Raw genomic sequence first — 27,922 nt, 5'->3', positions numbered from 1 at the left:
GTTTATCATGCTGCATCCCCAGGATACAGGGTCCCATAAACAGCAGCGGTCCTTCTCTGCCACTGATATTGTGATTTCTAATATTAAAGGGGTTATGCCTAGTCATAAAATGATCCCCTATTCGCAGGTTAACTTTATGATCGGTGGTGGTCCGAGTCCAAGAATGGAATCCCCTTGGTCTTTGTGTAATTGGAGCGAAGGCCACGCAGGTGCGCCGCTGCTCCATTCACTGTAATGGCAGCACTGAAGTGCTCGAACTCTGTAATCTCTGGCGCAGTCATTGAAGTGAATGGAGCAGCGGCGCACCTGCATGGCCTCTAGTCACGCAGGGTCTGACCAGACACCTGTTCTGGGAATCTGCTGGACCCCCACCAATCATGAAGGTAGCCGGGATAGGGGATAATTTCATGACTTGGCACAACCCCTTTGACGTATCGGCAGGACATCCTATTAGCGATGTGGTTTTTGAGGCGGAGGGTAACACGGCGCCATCTACTGGTGCACAGAGAAAATGTAACAGATTTATAATTATAATTCATAGAAAAATATTTCACTGTACAATGATACAAAGTACAGAAGCGAAGGCGGCGTCCGTTCTACTCGCAGCCAGAACGTCAGAATATGCCTTTACTTCGGAATTTGGTAGTCTGCACCCTGCTTCCAGGACACAACTGCAATACAATGAAGAGTTCTGTAACTGCAGATGAACAGGCCGTTTACTGCTGCACCCCTGGATGCCGGATTAGAGGAATGCCACTGCAGGTTCCGGATGGCGCTGGAGAGGTTTGTTCTTCCAACACTTTTCATAACACATTCCTAGCACCATCTGCTGGTCGACATATGGAAGTGCAGAGACTGAAACGGCAAATTAGTTCACACTGCAGTCGTACAAACATGAATCGCAGTCACATCAGAGGAAAGACGGGAGATCAGCGGTCAGCTGTTGGGGGGGACGCTGCGCCTCACGAATTCCCTCGGAGCACAGAGATCTCGTTCTTTAGTGTTTCTGACAGCGGCCGGTCAGCTTCACCCAAAACCTCTATAAAGCGATCCACCTACAAGCACAAAGCAGATGTCCGGTCACAATGCAGGACGTCCGCACCAGCAATGACGACAGGAAGGGGTGGGGGACGTCCATGACAGGCGGCGATGAAAAATCAAAAGTCGATATATACTTGTTTTTAGGGTCTTGGGGGGGGGGGCAGAAGGTCTCGACCTAGACGTCCCAACAAAACATACTCACAGCCGCAGCGTAGAGCGGCAGCAGGCTCCGCAGCGCGCACAAGCTCTTCTCTTCTGTGATGTGACCTTCCATAAGTGCCTCTAGAATGTTCTCCTGGGGAGAGTAAAGAGTTAATCCATAGGGTAAGTGATGAATGCCCAACTAGTTGGAGCCCCACTGACCATAGAGTCGGGGCCACACATGCACAAACCCTACGCCACTGACAGATACATTATACCCTCCCCGCCGCAGGGCATACCCTTACAACATATGGGTGACGGGCTAGCAGCTGAGCCTGCGCCATCCGCAGCAGGAGTCGGCACTGATGTCCGCGTCCGCTGTGGCCTACGATCACTATCATCAGTGTAATCACAGCATCATAAGTTCAAGTCCCCTTTGGAAGCATGAAAGAAAAAAAAAAGTAATTTGTTTTTGCATTCTCCCCTCCATTTAAAAAACAAAAACAAAACACGAACACACGTCGGGCTTCGTCGCATCCGTAACGAACCGTACGGAAAATACAACACACTTTTTGTACTGCACGGCAAACGCTACGTAAAGTTCCAAGGAACCCCAAGAGCCAGCACCTGCGGAGGGGTTCATCCTCACAGCGTCGCTACAAGGAAAAAGTCGCCTGTGTGAATACATCCATTCAAAGGAATAGCGTTCATATTCCTGCGGGTTTTAGTGTCTCGCAACGCAAAAAACTCCCGCAAGATTCTCACCCGTGTGAATGCAGCCGAACACTGGAAAAAAACGTTCTAGCCAAAAAATATTACCAAAAAAAACTCCAGCTCGCCACAAAACCCAACTGATACGGCCGTGTCAGCGGAGAAGTAAAGTCATGGGCTGTGAAAAGTGGAGATGAAGATTCCCCCAAAAATAGTTGTGTCCTTATGGCCAAAATAGGCCGTCACTAAGGGGTTAAATCAGTCCACAGGCTGGAGCTGTCTGGTGCCGCCCTCTTCTAGGTTCAGCCATTGATGTGCCTGTTCATGGGACCCCTCTTCATTGCCGCTCCGGTCCCTACTCAGTGCACACTGTAAGCTGCTTCCTGATTGGCCACCACTAATCAGAGGGGCGTGTAATGCCACCGTACTCATGTACCACCCGGCTCACTGTGCATCAGGCAGTCTAGGAATTGCTGCAGACATTTGGGTTGTATGAACAGGGGCCCCAGGACTGAATTACTCCCTCCCCCACGTTGGTCCCAGTACTGAATTACTCCCTCCCCCACGTTGGTCCCAGTACTGAATTACTCCCTCCCCCACGTTGGTCCCAGGACTGAATTACTCCCTCCCCCACGTTGGTCCCAGGACTGAATTACTCCCTCCCCCACGTTGGTCCCAGGACTGAATTACTCCCTCCCCCACGTTGGTCCCAGGACTGAATTACTCCCTCCCCCACGTTGGTCCCAGGACTGAATTACTCCCTCCCCCACGTTGGCCCCAGGACTGAATTACTCCCTCCCCCACGTTGGTCCCAGGACTGAATTACTCCCTCCCCCACGTTGGTCCCAGGACTGAATTACTCCCTCCCCCACGTTGGTCCCAGGACTGAATTACTCCCTCCCCCACGTTGGTCCCAGGACTGAATTACTCCCTCCCCCACGTTGGTCCCAGGACTGAATTACTCCCTCCCCCACATTGGACCCAGGATTGCAGGGTCGTTTTATAGCGGGGAGAAGCAAACTGAGTAGTTTCAGACGAAGGGACGCTTTCCATCACTTGTAGGAAGGGCGGCCTATCCTTCAGTACATGGCAGAATAGCTGAGAAGACTTCTGTAGGGGAAGAGAGAGAGGACTATACAGTCTGCTGCCAGAGGGGAAGGAGACTGACTGTGTCCAGGATCGGCTCCCAGCAGCACCAAGGGGAACACTTACAAATAAAATGCCTTTTACATCATGTTTTCTTTCCATCGTAGCAATCCCACAAATTACTATAAGTTGGCTATTAGCAGCCTCTCAGGATTGTTGGTATGGGAAGGATTCATGGGGAAACCTCTTTAACCCCTTAAGGATGTGGACATTTTTTTTTTGTCGATGGGCTACTTTTTGTTTCCTTCAGTGTTGCCATCTGAGGGCTCGGTTTTTGTGGAAGAACCTGTGATGTCCATTAGTACCTTTTTGGGGTCACTTTACCTTTTTTCTCAGACAGGCCAACCAAAGAAGCACAATCCTCGTCTTGTACATTTTTCCCCCAAGGATGTTATTTTAATACATTGGACTTTTAAATGTCTCTTCTGTTTATATTTTATTATAAATATAGTAAAAGGCTTTAACTTTTAACATTTATTTATAATTATTTTTAAAAACTCATGAATTTTTACAATTTTTTTTCTAGTCCCTGCAGGCAAAAATCCATGGCCGTCCTGGGCTACCATGACACCCGGACAGCACCCCACTGCCATTGCAGGGAGCCATTTGAGGCACTTACATGGTTAACTGTCACAATTTGAGTTCTCCCCGATTGCAGCTACTGCAGCCTGGTGTCAGCTGTTCCACAAAAGCCCTGTGTACATGTATGGCTAATGTCACCAAGGGGTTTTAAAAGGGGGGGGGGGGGGGATTGTATAACAGGCAAACGAATGGGACGGTGCTGTAATGCCAGACCCTGCCTATAGACAAGTGTGGCGCTGTTTCAGCATAAAATAGATCTAATGTTCTTCTAGTAACTCCAATAAGGCCTCATGCACATCGCTGGGCCGTCACTGTGTTACATAGAGAGGGGGGGGGGGGGGGGGAATACCTCCATAATACGCCATCCAAAGGAGAATTCCCTGAGTAACCAGAAGTATACGGTGGCCCGTAGAGGTCTATGGTTGTAACAGCAGCGGTGTATGGAGGTGCAGTCACCCATGTATGATCCCAGCTGAACCCTCAGGGACCATAGATGTACGGAATATTCCTCAAAAACTCCCCAATATGGTGACCCACTTGTATTTTTATTTATTTTTTTACCTTTGTTAATCGAGACAACAAGTTAGCGAGGAATTCGCAGCAGACGTCCTTCAGGATCTGTAGGTGGAAATCCTCCTCGCATTCGCTGTCCCGCGGCTCGTCCCGCTCTGAGCGCAGCTTATCGTCATTCTTCTTCTGACAAGTCTCCAGGTTCCCCAAGATCCGGGTCAGACTGCCGATGAGAGGGAGATCTGGAAGACACACGAGATGTGGGAAATATATCTCCTGTCCATCGCCCTCTACTGGCGATCATGTGATCTGCATCTACAGGAGAATCCGGGTACTGCAGGCAACATACAAGTCCTGGCCAAAAGCTGTGAGACTGAAACTAATTTTGGTTTTCACGCAGTTTGCGGTTTCCTTGTTTTTACCTCTGTCAGATGTTTCTACGGTTACTGAAGTACAATTAGAAACATTTCATAAGCTTTAAAACTTTTTTTGACAAATACATGCAGTTTAGGCAGAGACTCCATATTTATAGTGCTGGCCCTTTTTTTTCAGCCCTTCTGCGCTTTGCCCCAACAGGCTGGAGATCAGATTCTGGGCCAAATCCTGACTAATGACGACCCGTTCTTACTAATTAGCACTTGGAGTTTATCACAATTTCTGCCTTTTGAGGATTGACCACAAGTTCTTAATGGATGAGATCTGGGGAGTCTCCTGTCCACGGACCCAAAACGTCACCGAGCCACTTAGTTCCCACTTTTGCCTTGTGACATGGCTCCGTCATGCTGGTAAAAGCATTATTTGCCCCTGGATGGTTGGGGGAAGTCGCTCCACAGGTTGTCACCAATCAGGATTTGGGCCAGAAGCTGATCTCCAGCCTGTCAGAAGAGCTGAAAAATAAGGGTCATCGCTGTAAGGCTGGGTTCACACGGAACGGATTCGCTGCAGAATTTCCGTGCGGATTGTTCGCACGCGGCTCCTAATCCCGGGATTAACCAGCAAACTGCACGAGAGTTTGCAAAAATCTCATCCACACGCTGCAGCCAAACCGTGCGGAAAAGGCCATGTGGTGCAGAAATTAAAGACACAGCATATCAATTTTTTTTTCCCGCTCTCCTCTCTATGGGGAAAGATGGCCGCAGCGGAAATGCAAGTGACAAAGCCGCTCCAAAACCCGCAGCTGCGATTTTCCAGTGGAATTCTCACAAATATTCGGTGTGGCCAATCCGCGAGAATTCCGCTGGAAACCCGTCCCGTGTGACCCAGCCTAAATATGGAGTCTCTGCCTAAACTTGATGTATTTGTCAAGAAAAGTTTTAAAGCTTCTGAAATGCTTCTAATTGTACTTCAGTAACCGTAGAAACACCTAACAGAGCTAAAAACACGAAAAAACTGCAAACTGAGTGTAAACCAAAATTTGTGTTGGTCTCATAACTTTTGTCCAGGACTGTACAACGGAGCAGGAATAAAGCCGGCTGGGCGACCGCATATAGATTTCTAATGTGGATCTGAGCCCCATCCCAATAGAGGAGATCCCCCTCAGGCAGGCGGGTCACTTTGTCTTTTCTTCCTCCACATGGATTTTAAAGTCACGTGCGGAAAAATCCCTCCGCTATAGCCAATGGCGCAAATTCTGATTAGAGTGACGTGTATACTTCATGGATGCGGAGCCGGTGTGAGGTCCCATCATGTGAACGTCGCCTTCTCGGTTCTTCTGTGGATTTGATACTGAATCAATTTCCAAACACATTTGTGCCTCCATTGAGTGTAGACTCCACTATAATGAACATCCGGGCCGCAGGCTACATGGCGCAAATGGTTTCCATGTCTGGATTTAAAATCTGCGTTCAAAGCCAAAGCAAACCTGCAGCGTCTCAGGATGGGATCGGCGTCTGAATATCCACATGCGGATTTCCTCTATTGAAATGGGGTTCAGCATCAGAAATGAGTGGCACCAGACGTGGCACCAGACTCGGACCCTAGGAGGCAGAGACGTTACACTTTTAGATAGGAGGAGAATTACTTTTCCCGATCTTCGTATACTCCTGCTCGATTTGAGATGTGAACACGACAGACATGACGGCCAGAATGGAGGATAAGATGGTTTTCTGCTCTTGTACGATCAGGGGAGGGTCGCCCGGCTGGCACAAGTCCCGACACGTGAGATCAAAGAGGAACTCCCACGTCTGCCTCCCATCTTCCGGATGTTGTACTGCAGGAGCGGAGAACACCATTACTGGATAAAGGAACGTGTTGTGTACATACGTGACACACGGTAGACAAGATGAGGGAACACCCCTGTACGGGAGGATTGTGGGGCTCAGCCTACAGGGACGCGAGTACATGGCTATTACACCACAGCGGGCAGAGCACATTTATAGCAGTGCGTTACCTATGGCCTGGATGCCCTCATCCACCGTCGTCACCAGCTGTAGGATGTGCAGGTAGACATCAAGGCCTTCAGGGCTGTCATACCTGCAAAATGTCTTATCTCAGCAATGGGAGAAATTCAGGGTAACAAGTTGGATTATGAGAGAGAGCAAGCAGAGGGGTGAGACAGACAGAATGGGGGCAGAGGGAGGAGGTCGGGGTATGCAGAGGGTAGCGGTAGGTTCAGGGTCAAAGAGAAGGTGTTGAAGGGAGTCAGGAGGAGGCAGAGAGAGAGCAGCGGTTGGCTAGGGGCAGGCAGAGAGAGAGCAGCGGTTGGCTAGGGGCAGGCAGAGAGAGAGCAGCGGTTGGCTAGGGGCAGGCAGAGAGAGAGCAGCGGTTGGCTAGGGGCAGGCAGAGAGAGAGCAGCGGTTGGCTAGGGGCAGGCAGAGAGAGAGCAGCGGTTGGCTAGGGGCAGGCAGAGAGAGAGCGGCGGTTGGCTAGGGGCAGGCAGAGAGAGAGCGGCGGTTAGCTAGGGGCAGGCAGAGAGAGAGCAGCGGTTGGCTAGGGGCTGGCAGAGAGAGAGCGGCGGTTGGCTAGGGGCAGGCAGAGAGAGAGCGGCGGTTGGCTAGGGGCAGGCAGAGAGAGAGCGGCGGTTGGCTAGGGGCAGGCAGAGAGAGAGCGGCGGTTGGCTAGGGGCAGGCAGAGAGCGGCGCTTGGCTAGGGGCAGGCAGAGAGAGCGGCGCTTGGCTAGGGGCAGGCAGAGAGAGCGGCGCTTGGCTAGGGGCAGGCAGAGAGAGCGGCGCTTGGCTAGGGGCAGGCAGAGAGAGCGGCGCTTGGCTAGGGGCAGGCAGAGAGAGAGCGGCACTCACTTCAGCTGTTTAGCTGCCTCCAGTAGTGAGGGTACCAGGCCAAGCACCCCTGGTTCTTCCTCTCCATCAGCCCGTGTGTCCGGCTTCGCACATCCTGCCTTTATCCAGCCAATCATCAACTCTTCATCTACATCGAACAGCTTGTCCACCAGCTCCCCGACCTTCACCAGCAGCTCCCCTGGAGAGGAAGACAGAGAACAATGTAAAGACCGACTCCATACATATTCTGTGTTCACTCCGTCCGCAGCCTCCATCGCCGATTTCTATGACCATCCCAGACAGAACATTGCAGCACGCAGCAGCATGTCCCCAGGACCGCGGTGCGGTCACATTGGCGTAATTTAGGGCGGATCCACTACAAAATCTGCAGCATATTTTGCACGCTCAATTGTGGCGAAAATCAGCACCAAAACCGCTTCAAAAAAGCGCATCATTTGATGCAGATCTGGACGCGGTTTTCGCTGCCACAGCAGATTGCACCCATTCAATTGCAGCGGTGAGGTCTGCTGCGGGTCAGAGGGCAAATCCCACGGCAAAATCCGTATTAACGATGTGTATTTTGTTGTGGATTTTCGGCCCCATTTCCGTGTGACCACACCCACATAGGAGCGCCATTCATGAGTCCCGAGCGCTCGCCGTTACCGTTGGTGGAGCTGCTCATGATGAAGCAGAGGTTATCGCGGACGCTGGGGCGTTTCCTGATCCTTTCCAGCCACGTGTTCATCACATCCGCCCGAGAGACGCAGGTCAGCAGCAGCCTGCAACAGAGGAAGCCGGGACTATGATAAACCTTACTGCACATCCTGTGGGATTGGCTTGTCTTTTTGATTCACTCTGTCTAATCTGTCTACTCATGGCTCAGACTAAGATTCACCTCGCACTTCACATATTGTCTGCGCGCAAAAAGATCCTCCAACGTAACTTAAAGGGATATCCGCTTTGGCCAAACCTTACCTGTAAGAAGGGTCCTTTATATAAGCAGATCAGTTCTCTCTGTTATCAGCTGTAAATGTATGGAAGGACCCAGCAGCAAGTCTTCAATTTCCCTGCAGCGCTCTCACAGGGGAAATGAAGAATTACACGGTGTCTATTCACATCAGTGGGTGGTCTGTGTAATTCAAGACAGGGTCGGTCCTCCACAGGAGAGAGGCTCTTTATAATCGCTCCCCCCCTGCGGTGAGTCAATGAGGATCAGGATCAGAGGATCCCCGTCTCCTAAGAAGGTTGTCCGGGAATTCTTCAAAATGGTCGCCACCCATCCAGCCTATAGAAACCCATTCTGGTGTGGAAGAATGCATCTCTAGATCGGAGGGGACAAGGTGCAGAGCCCACTGACACTCTGTTCAGGCTTACGCTTACCAAGGACTGAATACTATGGCGTTCGGCTTCGTCCCCACAAATCTTAGCAATGAGATTAAAGGTCCTTTTACACGCAAAGATAGTCTTTCAAACTCCTGAAAGATTAAAAGATTTAGCGATCTATTTGCATAAAGTGTTAATGTCCATTAACACTTTATCATCTTCATTTGCATGTAAAAGGGCCTCCAGGAACTGTTTGCAGACCCCAGCATGTGATTAATCACACGCTCATCTGTGCACACAGCTGCATTGTCCTCCTCACAGCTGACAGCAGATTACAATGTTATCTGCCGCCTCCCGTGGAGATAAAAGCCTGTGGTCTAGTGGGAGATAATTTATCTCTCATTAGCTGAACAATGGATTTTAAGTTCACCTTAAAATCATCATTCAAGCAAAAGGTGCCCGATGCCCGCGTACTCGGACCTCGTGTCTTGTGAGTCCCTCCAATTCTGCAGGTGAAGTTGTGTGACGGCACCCACTACTGGTTTTATGCTGCGCTCTCCTCTTATACACAGCTGCAGTGCCTGGATATAGCAGAGCCCACAGTCCACAGAGTCACCCCTCCCCAGCGTGGCCACCTACCTGGTAGTTTCCAGCAGGGTCGGAGGGTCGGGGTCACACATCAGCAGGAGCAGGACCTCTCTACAAAGGGGTTGGAAAGAAAGACGTCATTGTAGGCTGCAGATGAAAACATTTCTTCTCAAAGGCAAATGTATCACCTGCCCATTCCACCGACTCCCCGCAGGGCGTCTCATGTTCTCCTCATCTAGTTGTATCTCCTTACCGTAGAGGCTTTTATTCTATTGTCTATACATTATTATGGGGCGGCCATCCTGCCAGAGCTGCCCAGATAGACTTTAGAGTACCCTCACGGGTCATAGATAGAAGCTATGTCAGACTGCTATTAGATCTAGTGGTCATTTTGCGGGGAGAGGGAGGAGGTGAGCTGTGTCAAACTATTATTAGCTATCGTGGTCAGTGTGCAGGGAGGGGGAGGAGGTGAGCTGTGTCAGACTATTATTAGGCCTAGTGGCCAGTGTGCTGGGAGTGGGAGGAGGTGAGCTGTGTCAGACTATTATTAGGTATAGTGGTCAGTGTGCTGGGAGGGGGAGGAGGGGAGCTGTGTCAGACTACTATTAGGTATAGTGGTCAGTGTGCAGGGAGGGGAGGAGGTGAGCTGTGTCAGACTATTAGGTATAGTGGTCAGTGTGCAGGGAGGGGAGGAGGTGAGCTGTGTCAGATTATTATTAGGTATAGTGGTCAGCGTGTAAACTGTAAGAATTTAGGATTAAGGAAAAAAATGTCGATATTAAAAAAACAAGTAAATATCCAAAAATTCCTAAAAGTTTTTAATATAAAAATCTGATTTATAAAGAGGCCGTTTTTTCTGATCACAGATTCCCTTATTGCCTCACCAAAACATTTACAAACCCTTCTGATGTTTAACCGCCCCGCCGGCGCTCTGAACCAACTGAATGGCGCAATTTTACCTGGATTATTATTCACCTGTTCAGTAAAGTATGAACTGCCCTATAGCGACGATCCGCAGGAGTAACAAGTGCGGTACTACAGTATGAATCCTTACCCTAGGAGCTCGTCCTCACTGATGGCCGCGCACGTCTCCTGGAAGCACGCCATGTTACCCAGAATCCCCACGCAGATCTCCTGGAAGGAAGAGACGGTTTACAAGGTTCTGTGTTCTGTGGCGCTGCGGAGGCTTCTGTTACTCTGTATATCAGTCAGATATTGTGATACCTTCGTTACTTACCGTTAAACGGTTGCACTTCGACTTCGAGATGATGCCCAAGAAGATCTCAGGTGCGTTAAACTCCTTCAGGAACAGCGCCACCTCCTGGAATATAAGGAAAGCATTCAGTTTCTATTAAGACCACAATCTTTGCACATCCAGATGGTCAGGTCCTCTAAGAGCATGCAGCATCCTGCTGTCACCAGTAGGGGGCGTGCTCTGTACACGGCTTCCACTGACCCGAACAGTACAGAAGTTGTATACAGACCCCTTAAAGTAGGAATATTGGGGGCTTGGATGTTCTGTAGTTGAAGGTGTTATCCAGGGAGAGAAAAGGTTTGCAAACCAGATCAAAGCGGTGAGAAAACATAAGAGCAGCCATCTTCACCTCACCCAATCCTCCACCGGTGCCCGCTCCCCCACCAGTGCCCACTCACCTGCCGGTCTTCACTTCTGACTGCAGCAAGCTGGTGAGGACATCACCAACAGCTGGGATGTGTGACCGCCTGCAACAAATCACTAACTCCGCTCGGTTGGCGATCAGCTGCAGCGGACGTACATATCCCTGTGATATCACTGCTGCAGCGGGGCACTGGAATGGGGGCAGCTGGGCATGAAGTACGGCTTCTGTTTGTTTTCCCACCACCATCACTTGGTTTGCACAAATGTTTGCCCCCTACATAACCCCTTTACCTAAAGGAGCGCAGACGCTTATCTCTTTATGTTGCTGATGAGCTTTTATTGTCACTACACGCATGTGAGCACTAGATGGCGCCACTGTATTACCATCTATGTACTGATAAAGCGAGCCGTATGGAATCTTCCACCCACATTAAAGGGGTTGTCCTGGGGACAGATCATCAATAGTTGACAGGTGGACGCCCCTTTAATATGATACACGTATAGCCGGGATTGTCAAACAGTCTCCCCGCTGTACAAACCACTCAGATGGATTTCATGGTGTGAATCTGAAGCGCGCGGATCTCGCCAGACGCCGCTTCTTATCGTAAAACCAATAGATCCAGTTCAAGCATAAAAGGTTAATCCTGATCTGACATTTACTGGTCTGTACTTATAGAAAGCCAGGAAGTCCCGGACAGCGAACAGAGCGCGGCTGCAGGACCTTTACAGATCGCGGCTTAACCCTTCGTATACTGGAATAGTAGCAGACATGGCAGGAATCATACAAGGGGGAAACAGCCCACGGCCGCCCCACTCATGTCCTGAAATACTCTGCGCTGCAGGGACCCTGGTCCTTCCAGTATGTCACTCTGTGACCGCCCACAAGACACATGACCTTAAAGGGCTATTCCGGTCCTTCTGAACTGATGACCTATACCCTGGATAGGTCCATCCATAGTTGATTGACGAGGGTCCACCGTTCGAGATCCTCATCCATCAGCTGATCGTCTGCCCTGCTATCAGTGGGCTGTCAGCATTGGTTCGAGGAGGAGGTGGGAGCGCCATCTTTCCTCTCTTGAAATCAACAGTAGCGCCGCACTGCTTTTACCCTTCCTGCTTCACTTATAGTCAGGACGTCCCCAGAGAAGAGGTCAATTACTTCTAAAAGCCCAGAATACCCCTTTAACTTTTCCACTAGGTAACTCTCATAGTCAGTGACCCTCTGCTGGATCGGCACACTCCTTTCCTGAAATGCTCTGTGCTGCCGGAGATCCCACTTCTTCCGCTGTGTAACCCTCAGTCCGTGACCTTCCACATGAGCCGCACACTCCCCTCCCAAAACACGTTTGTACTGCTGAGGACCCTGCAAATCCTGCAATGTAACCTTTAGGCGTTTGCAAAAACACTGCGTTTTTCAGCACTGTGTTTACTGCGGTTCCAGCAGCCAAGGACGCTGTATGCCAGAACTGTGTGAGGGGGGCCTTACACTCACCTAGCAGGCGCCGCCCAGGTCCCTTCTGCTGTTCTCTGGCTCCCTGCAGGCGTCCGGGCACTTGTCATCGCCGACAGAGCATCTCTTGATGGTAACGAGGATTGATGACCCCGCCTCCAGCAAGAGATTGCTCTGATTGGCTGAGCCATGAGCTCAGCCAATCAGAGCCAGTGCTCGATGCACCAATCGATTGGTTCATCAAGAGCTGGCTCTGATTGGCTGAGCTAGCGCTCAATGAACCAATCAGAGCAATCTGCTGCTGAAGGCGAGGTCTTCAAACCCTGTTACCATCTCTGTCGGCGATGACAAGTGCCCAGAAGCCTGCCTGGAGCTCCAGAGAACAGCATGAGAGACCCGGACGGGCCTAGTAGGTAATAATTGCCTTTTTTTCACGTAGTGTAGCTTTCGGTTTGGGCTTATATTTCAAGAGACCCGTCAGACATCTGCGCCTGGGAGGTCGTCCCGTGTAAAAGCACCCTTAAGAGGGGATTCACCCACGGCGTAATGTTATATCATGGAAGAATCTGCCATAAATCTGTCGGTCTTCCATGACCCTTTGCAAACCTGCATCAAAACGTTCTGGTAAAATATACGGATTTTGTAGAATTGTCCTCGACGTAAGATTTCACCGCGTGTTAATCCGTCTGTGGCCTTCAACATGATCAGCACACGCGGGTCCTGAAATACTCTGTGCTGCTGGAATACTCCACTCCTTCCACTATCCGCCCACGCCCCTCGTCTCCATACCTCATTCATAGACATGTCCCAGACTTTACAGATGGCGTTTTCCATGTCTTCATCCAGCTCCAGCGGCGTCTCATCATCATCATCCTCATCACTCTGCGATTTGTCTCTCTTCGTGACGAGCTGCAGGGAATACAGTTACAAGTAAAGCCTCAGTGATCTGCGAGTCTTACCGAGCGCTGATCGCTCGCTGCAGGAGACGATGGCAGATGTATTCATAAGCGGAAACTTCTAACAGTCATATAGTAAACCATGGCAAGAAGAAGGCCACAAAATCGACACATTAGAATACACCCTTAACCCCTTATCGCCCCAAGGTGTAAATGTACACCCTAGCTGGGAACCAGATCCCTCACAGGGCTTACACTTATGTCCTATGGATAGTTCACAACATCCGCAGCGGGAGTCGGCTGCGATCGCTATGAGAAGCTATAATATACTGCAGTATAGAAGTACTGCAATGTATTATCAGTGCGATCAGAGGATTGCCTATACAAGGACATAAAGATAAAAAAAAGTTTTAAAAAACTTATTTAAAGAAAAACAACTTTTTTGTGCCTCCCCCCCCCCTTGAAAATAACATTAAAAAAAACCACATTTGGTATTGTCGCACCCATAACGACCCGTACAATAAGCTGCATCCTGCACAGGGGTCGTGCCAAAATATAAAGTCCCCCCCTTAGTCACAGGATTGGGGGTAACGATCCGAGGGCATCCGATCCTGATTAACAGGTGATTTGTCATGAATACAGTGAAGGTACGCGGGCGGGCGGAGGGGCCCCTGGGGCCCTCACTGAAATGAACGGGCAACAACCTGGGACACTAACAGTAATTAACAGCGCGAGGAGCGGCCGGTGCAATCCAAGCAAGAGGAGCAGCTGCTGCGGTTTAACACTGAATCTGTTTATGACCCCAGAGGGGGTTACAAGTGAGATAAGTCGTCACCTCGATGAGCCTGGTGAGGGTGCTGAAGAGCCAGTGCTTGCTGTACACAGTGCTCCCTATGGAGTCTTCCGTCTGTCCCTCTTCATCATCGCTGCTCGGGGGGGACGGGTTACGATCCATATCGCACGTTTCCGGGTGCTTCGGGCTGCAGCCAACCTTGTTCTTCTCTGAACGGAGAAACATAAACATGAATCATCACAAGAGCTCCGCGCCCCAAGAACTGCAGGGCTGTGATTAATTACCCCCGGAGTCACATATAGAGCCGTACCCATGGTCACATGACTCATTACTGCGCCATTAAAAACCAAAAATATTGTCACAGTAGTGAACAATTGTAGAAAGGGTTTCAGAGTCCAGTGGGCGGTCCTACCAGTGGCGGACCACCTCCCCCGCATCACTGTGCATACAGTTGGCTGTCAGTCACTGATTAGGACCGCCCACAGGACTCCGGAGCCCAGAATAAGCAGGAACCTGAATAAATCACCTTTAATTTGTTGGCTGGTTCAGCTGATACTTAATACCTTTACCAATCGTAGGGGCGGGGCCAACGCTTCAGGACAAAAGAGGTCAAATCACTAAAAAAGAATTTAAAATATAACTTTTATTATTAGATTGAAAAAAGGGCGAACATCTAATATATATCTGTATCCTCATACGTACCCCGGGTATATAGGTATTTATACAGGGGGCTGGATGTATACTGTGTGTGAGGCTCGCTGACCAGGATGAATTTAGGGATATCTATCTGGATTTATGTGCCGGAGTGCTCTCACAGCCAGTTGTGGCCCCTGTACACACATTTATCCCCGGGCCTTCTGTCCTGTTAGGTATAGGTGTGTATGGGGTGAGGCTGTCATATGGGGATTCAAGGACAGCCGTCGCCTATGTAGTTAGAGCTTTGTGGGGTTGCTCCCATTATTCCATGTCCCAAGCGGTTAAATATAAAGAACGCTCCCCTTAATGGGGACCAATGCCAATCAGCAGACAATAGCCATCTGTATAGACTGGAGACCCACTGACTAACTGCCTCGGTCTCGCAGACCCACTGACTAACTGCCTCGGTCTCACAGACCCACTGACTAACGTCCTCGGTCTCACAGACCCACTGACTAACTGCCTCGGTCTCACAGACCCACTGACTAACTGCCTCGGTCTCACAGACCCACTGACTAACTGCCTCGGTCTCACAGACCCACTGACTAACTGCTACGGTCTCACAGACCCACTGACTAACGTCCTCGGTCTCACAGACCCACTGACTAACTGCCTCGGTCTCACAGACCCACTGACTAACTGCTACGGTCTCACAGACCCACTGACTAACTGCCTCGGTCTCACAGACCCACTGACTAACTGCCTCGGTCTCACAGACCCACTGACTAACTGCCTCGGTCTCACAGACCCACTGACTAACTGCCTCGGTCTCACAGACCCACTGACTAACTGCCTCGGTCTCACAGACCCACTGACTAACTGCCTCGGTCTCACAGACCCACTGACTAACTGCTACGGTCTCACAGACCCACTGACTAACTGCTACGGTCTCACAGACCCACTGACTAACTGCTACGGTCTCACAGACCCACTGACTAACTGCTACGGTCTCACAGACCCACTGACTAACTGCTACGGTCTCAAAGACCCACTGACTAACTGCCTCGGTCTCACAGACCCACTGACTAACTGCCTCGGTCTCACAGACCCACTGACTAACTGCCTCGGTCTCACAGACCCACTGACTAACTGCCTCGGTCTCACAGACCCACTGACTAACTGCCTCGGTCTCACAGACCCACTGACTAACTGCCTCGGTCTCACAGACCCACTGACTAACTACCTCGGTCTCACAGACCCACTGACTAACTACCTCGGTCTCACAGACCCACTGACTAACTGCTACGGTCTCACAGACCCACTGACTAACTGCCTCAGTCTCACAGACTGACTGACTAACTGTCCACGCCTCGTGTATCCACTGGTAGTAGCTGTGAGCAGCAGATGATGACTTCTGGGACTGCTTGCAGCACAACGTCTAGCTGTCACTAGACTACATCACCTACAGAGGCGCTGTCTTCTCCCCTGAAGCTCCGGCAGACTTGCTTGAAGTCTTCTGCCAACCCTTCCTGGATTATAGGTTGAAATCCCCGCCTCCATAAAGTGCTGCCTGTGATTGGTTCTCAAGCGTCGCTGTCTCAGCCAATCGGAGTCAGCGCTTGAGACCCAATCACAGCCAGCGCTTCCTGGAGGCGGGGATTTCAAACTATAATCCAGGAAGCGTTGGCAAAAGACTTCAAGCAAGTCTGCTGGAGCTTCAGGAGAGAAGACAGCGCCTCTGTAGGTGATGTAGTCTAGTGACAGCTAGACATTGTGCTGCAAGCAGTCCCAGAAGTCATCATCTGCTGCTCACAGCTACTACCAGTGGATACACGAGGCGTGGACAGTTAGTCAGTCTGTGAGACCGAGGCAGTTAGTCAGTGGGTCTGGGAGACCGTGGCAGTTAGTCAGTGGGTCTCCTGTCTATACAGATGGCTATTGTCTGCTGATTGGCATTGATCCCCATAAGGGGAGATTGCCCTATATTTAACCCCTTGGGACATAGACTCATAGAATGGTAGAGCTGGAAGGGACCTCCAAGGTCATCTGGTCCGACCACCCTGGTCCAGCACAGACTTTTGTCGGCTTGCTCCCATTATTCCAATTACATAGGTGACGGCTGTCCTTGAATCCCCATATGGCAGCCTCACCCCATACACACCTATACCTAACAGGACAGAAGGCCCGGGGGCTCATGTGCCCTTCCAGCCCTGATAAATGTGTGTACTGGTATACGGGCCACAACTGGCTGTGAAAACACTCCGGCACGTAAATCCAGATAGATATCCCTAAATTCGGCCCTCACACATACTATACATCTAGCCCCCTGTATACATACCTATATACCCGGGGTACGCATGAGGATACAGATATATATTAGATGTTCGCCCTTTCCTTAAATCTTATAATAATGTCATATTTCTGATTCTCTCGGTGATTTGATACTTCTCACCGCTTCCTAATCAGCTGACATTTCACTTCGGCCAAAAAAAATCAAGAATCCCCGAACAAGGCAGAAATAACAAAGTCGAAGACGACAATCACCGACAATGTGAGCGGCCCGCCCCGCGCGGCGCCATATATAACACCGACATCTGACCAAGGCTTTATACAACTGGGGAACAGGCGTCCGCTCATCCACCAGTCACTGACCTGCCACAGTAAGTCACTTCATGCACGCTATCATGTAAGGGGCAAGTGGGGCTCTGGGACTGAAAGCCACCCAGCGATCAGCAGGTACTGAATTTGGCTATAGACATCACATGAATCGTCAGGGTCCGCCAGGGCTACTGGATATGTCATGTAGTCTATATACACAGTGAGTGCAGCTCTGGAGGCTACTACAGGATGTAACTCAGGAGCAGTACAGGATAAGTAATGTATGTACACAGTGACTCCACCAGCAGAATAGTGAGCACAGCTCTGGGGTATAATACAGGATGTAACTCAGGATTAGTACAGGATAAGTAATGTATGTACACAGTGACTCCACCAGCAGAATAGTGAGTGCAGCTCTGCAGTATAATACAGCATAAGTAATGTATGTACACAGTGACTCCACCAGCAGAATAGTGAGTGCAGCTCTGGAGTATAATACAGGATGTAACTCAGGAGCAGTACAGGATAAGTAATGTATGTACACAGTGACTCCACCAGCAGAATACTGAGTGCAGCTCTGCAGTATAATACAGCATAAGTAATGTATGTACACAGTGACTCCACCAGCAGAATAGTGAGTGCAGCTCTGGAGTATAATACAGGATGTAACTCAGGAGCAGTACAGGATAAGTAATGTATGTACACAGTAACTTCACCATCAGAATAGTGAGTGCAGCTCTGGAGTATAATACAGGATGTAACTCAGGATCAGTACAGGATAAGTAATGTATGTACACAGTGACTCCACCAGCAGAATAGTGAGTGCAGCTCTGGAGTATAATACAGGATGTAACTCAGGAGCAGTACAGGATAAGTAATGTATGTATACAGTAACTTCACCATCAGAATAGTGAGTGCAGCTCTGGAGTATAATACAGGATGTAACTCAGGAGCAGTACATGATAAGTAATGTATGTACACAGTGACTCCACCAGCAGAATAGTGAGTACAGCTCCGGAGTATAATACAGGATAAGTAATGTATGTACAGTGAGTGCAGCTCTGGGGTATAATACAGGATGTAACTCAGGAGCAGTACAGGATAAGTAATGTATGTATACAGTAACTTCACCAGCAGAATAGTGAGTGCAGCTCTGGAGTATAATACAGGATGTAACTCAGGAGCAGTACATGATAAGTAATGTATGTACACAGTGACTCCACCAGCAGAATAGTGAGTACAGCTCCGGAGTATAATACAGGATAAGTAATGTATGTACAGTGAGTGCAGCTCTGGGGTAGAATACAGGATGTAACTCAGGATCAGTACAGGATAAGTAATGTATGTACACAGTGACTCCACCAGCAGAATAGTGAGTGCAGCTCTGGAGTATAATACAGGATGTAACTCAGGATCAGTACAGGATAAGTAATGTATGTACACAGTGACTCCTCCAGCAGAATAGTGAGTGCAGCTCTGCAGTATAATACAGCATAAGCAATGTATGTACACAGTGACTCCACCAGCAGAATAGTGAGTGCAGCTCTGGAGTATAACACAGGATGTAACTCAGGAGCAGTACAGGATAAGTAATGTATGTACACAGTAACTTCACCATCAGAATAGTGAGTGTAGCTCTGCAGTATAATACAGGATGTAACTCAGGATCAGTACAGGATAAGTAATGTATGTACACAGTGACTCCACCAGCAGAATAGTGAGTGCAGCTCTGGAGTATAATACAGGATGTAACTCAGGAGCAGTACATGATAAGTAATGTATGTACACAGTGACTCCACCAGCAGAATAGTGAGTACAGCTCCGGAGTATAATACAGGATAAGTAATGTATGTACAGTGAGTGCAGCTCTGGGGTATAATACAGGATGTAACTCAGGATCAGTACAGGATAAGTAATGTATGTACACAGTGACTCCACCAGCAGAATAGTGAGTGCAGCTCTGGAGTATAATATATGATAAGTAATGTATGTACATAGTGACAAAGCTGTTCATGTAGATTATATTTGTGTACTATTGCTCACACTGTATCAGGTTTATTCTATACCACACAGATCCACTTTATGATGAAGCTCATACTCTGTGCTGTGCTGCTGTTCGCTACGGTCCTAGATCCGGCAGAATGCAGGCGCCGTAGTCAGGGATATGAAGATGAAGGTGAGTGATGGATCATGACAGAGAACTATAATGGTAGCAAATGTGAATCCAGTATTGGGAATATACCAGCAGATCAATGCGGATATCATAGAGGGCCAAACTGCACATCACACTTTACACCGGCGCCATAAGGGGTGGAGGAGGACTTTCATCAGGTGCCAAAGCACCTCTTACTGTACTTCCTGTCAATGCTGCATCCCACCCTACATTATTAGTAATCACTAGACATGTAGCTTTAAGAGCGCGGCATGACTTAAATATTGTCAGATATGGGTGTGAACGCTATCCATAACTTAACTTCATTCCCAGACCGTCACACATGAAACCCTCGGACCCTCACCAAGAAGCTCAACACCATTTTATCCCCCTACAGACCCTTCTTGCCACCCAACCCACCTAGACGCCTTATTGATACCTTGGTAAACTTGTGCCCATTGGCTGTCAGTCATTGCCCCTCAGTCACAATCACTTTACTATTTCAACACCAGACACAAATCATAGAAAGAGTGGCATTGTTTAAAAAATCCCAGCTGTCGGGGACCCCTTTACAATGAGTGCCCACCCATGAGCTAACATATTTAATCTACATAGGTCACAAATTCTGTACTTAATAATCAAAATCCCCTGTCTCGTCATAGAGGTAGAATAATAACATTTTGACTGCCTGCGGACACCACTAGGAGGGGCTGACTGTATACAGTAATCTCCTGAGCGCCACCTAGTGGAAGTTAACCCCTTCTTGCCCAAGGAAGCAGTTCTTATAAACAGACATACATTTACATCCCCTGGATAGAGCGGGCTCAGAAGTTGACCCAGCGCCATCTGCTGTAACTGAGAGCTGTCCTTCCTCCGCAACAGAGGAGATCATGATCACCGCTGCTAACCCTTTACATGTTACAGTTGTAGTGACCAGGCACAGGCCTTACTGGGTGAGGGAAACAGAAGGGTTTAGTATATCGCTGGCACAGGTGGCTCTGCTGCTCCTCTCTGTTGGTCGGCTACAGCCTGGCCTAACTACCAGTCGGTATTACAGATGATAAAACCAAGATTCGTGACGCCAGTACCCTTTGACTTTTGATTTTGATCAATCGGATGAACGAAGAGATTAGAAGACAGTCCAGACATCAGAGGTTATGGGGAACCAGGGGTATAAAGTTTACCCAAATTGTGGATAAAGTTCTTTCACAATCTTCCCAATAACCAGCATCACTGGTTGTTCCTTAATAGATAGCAGGGTTAGGCAGACTTCTCTCAGACACTCCGCAAATGTGAGTGACCCTGAGGTAACGTTATTTGTGGTGAACTGAAGGGAAACTTAAGCTGACACTCCAGTGGTTGCTGTCCTGCCGCTCTTCAGCGGTGGCTCTATTCACGGTTGGAACGGCCGCTTGTCTATTACTCCCGGGACACGCGAGGTCAATCACAAAAGTAGTAGGGAGGAAGTGGCAGCATGCAAAAACTTCATAAAGGATCAAATTGTAATATTGCATAGTCTTAAACAGGTCGGCCACGTTTTGGCCTTAGAAGGCCTTTTTCAAGCTTGAAAACGTAGCCTACCTTTATAAGACTACGGAATAATACAATTTGGTCTTTTATGAAGTTTTTGCCTGATGCCACTTCCTCCCTACTTCTCTTGTGATTGACTACGGAGTCTTGAGGCTCAGACTCATTGTTGAGTCTGAGCCTAATGGGTATGGGTTGAGTGCTGCTGGATACCTTTCCCCTTGGGACACGCGAGGTCTCGCCCGCACTGGGTATGCTTCTTCCAGTGGGATGGAAATAGACTCTCCGGTCAGCGAGGCTCTCCTTCCCTGTCCACTAGGCTTCAGTCCTTCCTTCTCTTCTTCCTCATTCTTCACTACCGCCACTCCTTTCTCTACACCTATGCAATGCAACACATCAACTCCCTCCAGCTAACCCTGGGGGCATATGGGTGAACCCCTCTATCCAATCCCAGGACAGCTTTTGGGGGTGACACATAAAGATTGGGTGACTCACATCCAGACATATACCAGTTAGATGGACACAACAGCAGACATTAGACCTGACAGTGACTCTCCACAATACACAAAACCATCTCCTGTCTCCTTGCTCAAAATTTGCTCAAAGCCATCTTTTGAGCAAGAGTCATTGGGTCTCAACGCACGGACATCGTGAAGTTTCCATTAATGATGAGTCTCATCAGTGCCGTGCACGGAGTTCTCAGCGGGATACCGCTGATACTATTGTTTCAGCTGGTATCCCGCTCGGAGTACACCGCAGGAGTATGAAGAACACAGCTCTCCATCTGTCTTCTGCATACCCCCTCGGAGCGCTCGGCTGTATACCAACGGTGTGCTCCATGAACACAGCAGGAGTATGCAGAAAACAGCGCTCCATCTGTCTTCTGCATACCCCCTGTATACCAGCTGAGTGCTCCGATAAGACAATAGCTGTATGTAGAAGCTAGCGGTCCCGCTTGTCTTCTACATACAGCGTGAGCTTCATTTACACACTTATGCAAAGTCAACGCTCAAAACTGTCTCTCAAACTGCCGTTTGAGTGAATTTTGAGTGATCATCTTACCATGTAAATGCACACAAAGATTATTGCTCAAAAGATGTTTTTTGAGTGACTTTTGAGCGATAATCTTTGTGTCTAAATGGGCCTTCACACAAGACAGGCACTCACAAATACAGCTATACACACCACAGGAGGTAACTAAATGCTGGGTGGCCCTAAAGTCTGAGCCACTACACAATCAATGTTGATTGCGGCATGAAAAAGGGTTCACAGAGGGAGTGTGCTCCCTCTGTGATGTCATCAGCCTGCTCCCTCTGTGATGTCATCAGCCCGATCCCTCTGTGAGGTCATCGGCCCGCTGCCATGTTGCCTGAAAATCATCCCTAGATGTAGTAAAAAAATAACAATTATATACACTCCCCTGTCCCCTACTACAGCTAGGGATAACTTTCAGGGAAGGGATTATATTTAAAGCCCTTCCCCGAAAATCACTGCAGGGTTTGCCTGTAGGCCATTGCCTTCAACGGGGCCACCACCACCGGCCGCAGCGGCCTTATTGTGAGCGAGGCTCCTAACCCAAGTTTTTGCTCTTAAATCAGAGCAAAAATTCGGGAGTCAAAAAGCTTGTAAGCGGAGGCGCTCTTACCACGAGCCATCACAGGATACAGATATAGTCTTAATACAGTTTATGTCGTCATTTCTGCTGCACGATTAATGCTAAAACACAAAAAAATGAAGGAAAAAGCAAAAATAAAACAAACAACAATAACGGTAGAATTAGTGATTTCTCTCTCTGCCCTCCAAAAAATTAATAAAAGTTCTACAATACATTATACAGCTCGCCACGCAAAAACGGAGCCTCATACGGACACGTCGGCGGGAAAATAAAGGAACAGGTTTTGGAAAGTAAAGATTAAAATCCCTCCAACATCACTGCGTCCAAACGAGGCCGCGTCACCAAGGGATTAAAGAGCCTTGAGACAGGACAAACAAGAGACCCCCAGCGGTAAGACATGCCGCCTCCTGAGGATGAGGTGTCCTCGGGACCCCCACCAGTCAGCTGTGAGTAGAGGTTGTGGCCTGGGGTGGGCTCCCGCTCCTCTATACGGCAATATGTGTCTCTGTTGTATCCTATGAGATGTAGGGATGATGAATGCTGCTCCCCGCTGCCGCTGCCATACCGCACCGCAATCAGTAGGCAGTAGTTACTGCTGGCCCCTTGTGAGCGCCGCAGCGGAGGACCAGAGCTCTGCCAGCTCTCAGCCCACTGCTGGGCGTGTTAGCTGAAGGTTAATATACTGGTGATCCGCAGATATCAGCAGGGGAAGGGCTGAGTATACAGGAGACACAACCTTATATACCCACCTCCTGGTCAGGCCATCACAACACTCCCATTTTCTGCACTCTTTACTGCATACCAGGCATGGCGCTGTACACTTCTTAGTGGCGGTACCTTGCTATAGCAGCTCAACCCCATTCACTTGTATGGGATCAAGACACTCTCGGGCCACGTGACGTCAGTGACCTGAAAACGAGGCTTCTAGGCTCAGCTGAACCCCGGCGTCTCTACAAACAGCTGATCAGCGAGCAGCGGATCCCCGCTTATCTGATACTGATATCCTGTATTGTTCTAATGAGTAAAATATAAAATAAATACCGCCATCTACTTAGCAAATAACTCATATATCACTGTTATCATGACTTCAGGAGACCTCGGTGGGCCGCCTGGAGGAGGACATGGCTGTGCACTAATGGACAAGCTGCCTGGACTGATTAAGTCATTAGGCTCATCAGACCAAGGCGGACTACTAGGGATGCTTGGAGGCCTAGGACAGAAGTTGGGTTTAATGCCAGGAGGAGGCGGAGGAGGAGGAGGAAGAGGGGCAGGTGGTCAAAATCCACTCTCCGGAATAATCCAGAAGATTGGTTCAGCTCTGGGCTCTGGGGGCTTTTTGAAAGGCTTGGGACAAGGTGGTCTTGGAGAAATGTTATCTGGGAGAAACCAGGGATCCGGCTCCAAAGGAAGATGTGGAGGACGAGGCAAGAAATTTGGCTCTTTTGGTCAAGGGCGTGAATCGGGCAGAAATAGCTATGGATCAGAGGAATTCGAGAGACCAAGCAGACATGGATCACAATATGGTGGAAGACAAGGAGGCCATTTTGGTCATCAAAGGTAAAAGCAATTTTCACAGTAGAGACACCTGAGAGACGTTATATACAATAGACATACACATAAGAATCATCCTCCCCTCTATGTGTATATACTGAGGAGAATCTACCTCACCTCTGTGTGTATATACTGAGGAGAATCTACCTCCCCTCTATGTGTATATACTGCGGAGAATCTACCTCACCTCTGTGTGTATATACTAAAGGAGAATCTACCTCACCTCTATGTGTATATACTGAGGAGAATCTACCTCCCCTCTCTGTGTATATACTGAGGAGAATCTACCTCACCTCTATGTGTATATACTGAGGAGAATCTACCTCCCCTCTGTGTGTATATACTGAGGGGAATCTACCTCACCTCTATGTGTATATACTGAGGAGAATCTACCTCACCTCTATGTGTATATACTGAGGAGAATCTACCTCACCTCTATGTGTATATACTGAGGAGAATCTACCTCCCCTCTATGTGTATATACTGAGGAGAATCTACCTCCCCTCTATGTGTATATACTGAGGAGAATCTACCTCACCTCTATGTGTATATACTGAGGAGAATCTACCTCACCTCTATGTGTATATAGTGAGGAGAATCTACCTCACCTCTATGTGTATATACTGAGGAGAATCTACCTCACCTCTATGTGTATATACTGAGGAGAATCTACCTCACCTCTATGTGTATATACTGAGGAGAATCTACCTCCCCTCTATGTGTATATACTGAGGAGAATCTACCTCCCCTCTATGTGTATATACTGAGGAGAATCTACCTCACCTCTGTGTATAGACTGAGGAGAATCTACCTCCCCTCTCTCTGTATATACTGAGGAGAATCTACCTCACCTCTATGTGTATATACTGAGGAGAATCTACCTCACCTCTATGTGTATATACTGAGGAGAATCTACCTCACCTCTATGTGTATATACTGAGGAGAATCTACCTCCCCTCTATGTGTATATACTGAGGAAAATCTACCTCCCCTCTCTGTGTATATACTGAGGAGAATCTACCTCACCTCTATGTGTATATACTGAGGAGAATCTACCTCACCTCTATGTGTATATACTGAGGAGAATCTACCTCACCTCTATGTGTATATAGTGAGGAGAATATACCTCACCTCTATGTGTATATACTGAGGAGAATCTACCTCACCTCTATGTGTATATAGTGAGGAGAATATACCTCACCTCTATGTGTATATACTGAGGAGAATCTACCTCACCTCTATGTGTATATACTGAGGAGAATCTACCTCCCCTCTCTGTGTATATACTGAGGAGAATCTACCTCACCTCTATGTGTATATACTGAGGAGAATCTACCTCCCCTCTATGTGTATATACTGAGGAGAATCTACCTCCCCTCTGTGTGTATATACTGAGGGGAATCTACCTCCCCTCTATGTGTATATACTGAGGAGAATCTGCCTCACCTCTATGTGTATATACTGAGGAGAATCTACCTCACCTCTATGTGTATATACTGAGGAGAATCTACCTCACCTCTATGTGTATATAGTGAGGAGAATATACCTCACCTCTATGTGTATATACTGAGGAGAATCTACCTCCCCTCTATGTGTATATACTGCGGAGAATCTACCTCACCTCTGTGTGTATATACTAAAGGAGAATCTACCTCACCTCTATGTGTATATACTGAGGAGAATCTACCTCCCCTCTATGTGTATATACTGAGGAGAATCTACCTCACCTCTATGTGTATATACTGAGGAGAATCTACCTCCCCTCTATGTGTATATACTGAGGAGAATCTACCTCCCCTCTATGTGTATATACTGAGGAAAATCTACCTCCCCTCTCTGTGTATATACTGAGGAGAATCTACCTCACCTCTATGTGTATATACTGAGGAGAATCTACCTCCCCTCTATGTGTATATACTGAGGGGAATGTACCTCACCCCTGTGTGTATATACTGATGAGAATCTACCTCCCCTCTGTGTGTATATACTGAGGAGAATCTACCTCACCCCTGTGTGTATATACTGAGGAGAATCTACCTCACCTCTATGTGTATATACTGAGGAGAATCTACCTCACCTCTATGTGTATATACTGAGGGGAATCTACCTCACCCCTGTGTGTATATACTGAGGAGAATATACTGAAAGGCTGTAAAATACATAAGGAAGCGGCCATGGACTGCAGGGATGGAGCCTTTAACGCTAAGAAGGGGCTGCAACCTCCAGTCTGGGGTTGAATTTGAATAAAAAGGGGCGTTGGCTTTAAGGGGAAAAAAGTGAGTAGAGTTTGAAGGGTGGCACATTCTGCAGAGGGACATCCGTACATGTAGTCTGAGGAGAATCTGACGCTCCTCTATGTGTAGACATATTTTATTCCTCAGTTCCTCTGAATTAACCACCACTTCAGAAAATAATTTCCGTGCGAACAACAGGCGAACACCTCTACCAAAGTAACTCAGGCGAAGCCGGGCATATCAGCTATTCTATGCATGTGCTGCACTCACAGATTCTACGTACAAACAGTGACAAGCACTGCTGCAGCCATGAGCATGCGCCAATCCCAGGAGTACAGAGCATGCGCAGTGTGTGGAACATACGGCGCCTCTAGGCCCTTGAGCTGGAGTCCAGGAGTTTGTTCTCAGATGATTGAGCCTCTTGGCTAGAGAGCGGACCAGTCCTGCAAATGAAACACCCGTTGTACTAGTTACCACTAATTTGCGTACATGCAAAAAACAACATTTTTTGGGGTCATAAAGCAGCTGAGCAAGAGAAAAAATGGTCGGCTACAGCTGCCTTTATGTCCCTCGAGATTCTGTTTATGATGGTAACTTTCAGTGACAGTCACCAAATTAGGGACGCCCCTTCCCTCCATCGTTACAGAGGAAATGAACGCTCGTGTCCTAAAGCTGGCCACAGACATTAGATCAAAGATGGCCGATGTCAGTGGGATCAGGTGACTAGGTAATGTGTATGGGGTCACGGGAAAGAAGGAGATCGGGCATGTTGAACTTAAATATGCCCCATCTTTCATTCCCGCAAATGATCTGCCACCACAGTGTTTGGCTGAGCCACGTGCGGGCGAATCAGGGCTCTCAGGGGTGCAGCCCGCTCGGGTCCGCTGCTGCAGCCCGCTTGGGTCCTGACCGTTGATGTGCAGCCATATCCAATATCTACAGTGAATACGCAGAGAATACAACTCCATCTATTTATCATTACAGGGAAGCCGACGGCGGGGAGGATTACTAGATGCAGAACTGAAGACCAACGAGGAGAATCTACAACAACCGGATGACATAAACCTGCACCTGGCCGATCCTCTAACACAACAAAAGCCGCCGCCGATTCCTGTGAAACCACAAAAACCTGATAAAAGGTCAATAAAATGTTATCATGACTGCAGATGAGATGGAGAACGTGTACTGAATCTTATGTGTCACCCGGGGGCCCTCAATAAAGGTCAACTAGAATCTCCGGCCAATCGCCGGCCGCCAGCCACACTGTCAGTCACCGCTGAACCGTAGGTTGCTTCATACAAGAACTGGACACAATTCCAGCAGTTAAAGGGTTATTTATCTCTTATGAAAGGATATCGCTACAATACGCCATCACTTGAAAGGGGTTGCACCAGAATTGGACATTACCCTCTTTCCACAGGATGTCCAAAGGACAGGCGATAACTAGTGGATTGGTGGTGAATTGACCGCTCTGAACCCCGCTGACCTCCAGGAGGCCCAGAACCGCGTGAAATTTGAAATCTCCTGGCTCCCGGCTCCTGAAGGTAGCCAGGAGGCAGGAGATGTCACCGGGATCGGATCCATGAGGGGAGGTG

At 48.6% G+C, this 27,922-nt stretch overlaps 1 protein-coding gene across 5 annotated transcripts in view; it reads right to left on the bottom strand.

Moving 5' to 3' along the window:
• Window positions 1-509: 509 nt before the first annotated feature.
• Window positions 510-27,922, bottom strand: part of SAAL1 (serum amyloid A like 1) — an 80,606-nt gene continuing 53,193 nt past the window's right edge. For 3 of the 5 annotated variants that reach the window (XM_066583633.1, XM_066583635.1, XM_066583632.1), the window contains exons 2-13: window positions 14,057-14,223; window positions 13,115-13,234; window positions 10,495-10,578; window positions 10,312-10,391; window positions 9,309-9,368; window positions 8,010-8,125; window positions 7,368-7,545; window positions 6,521-6,603; window positions 6,152-6,340; window positions 4,183-4,373; window positions 1,244-1,336; window positions 510-1,055 (exon numbers count right to left, since the gene is read on the bottom strand). In XM_066583633.1, the coding sequence (XP_066439730.1) occupies window positions 963-1,055; window positions 1,244-1,336; window positions 4,183-4,373; window positions 6,152-6,340; window positions 6,521-6,603; window positions 7,368-7,545; window positions 8,010-8,125; window positions 9,309-9,368; window positions 10,312-10,391; window positions 10,495-10,578; window positions 13,115-13,234; window positions 14,057-14,223 (1,454 nt within the window). In that variant the 3' untranslated portion in view covers window positions 510-962. Of the gene's footprint in view, window positions 1,056-1,243; window positions 1,337-4,182; window positions 4,374-6,151; window positions 6,341-6,520; window positions 6,604-7,367; window positions 7,546-8,009; window positions 8,126-9,308; window positions 9,369-10,311; window positions 10,392-10,494; window positions 10,579-13,114; window positions 13,235-14,056; window positions 14,224-14,540; window positions 14,632-27,922 lie in introns of those variants that run through there. The other 2 variants (XM_066583634.1, XM_066583637.1) reach the window with 2 other exon arrangements.

This window comes from Eleutherodactylus coqui, chromosome 11, assembly GCF_035609145.1.
Source record: "Eleutherodactylus coqui strain aEleCoq1 chromosome 11, aEleCoq1.hap1, whole genome shotgun sequence".
NCBI classification, from domain to species: domain Eukaryota; kingdom Metazoa; phylum Chordata; class Amphibia; order Anura; family Eleutherodactylidae; genus Eleutherodactylus; species Eleutherodactylus coqui.
This window is presented reverse-complemented; position numbering and strand designations above follow the sequence as displayed.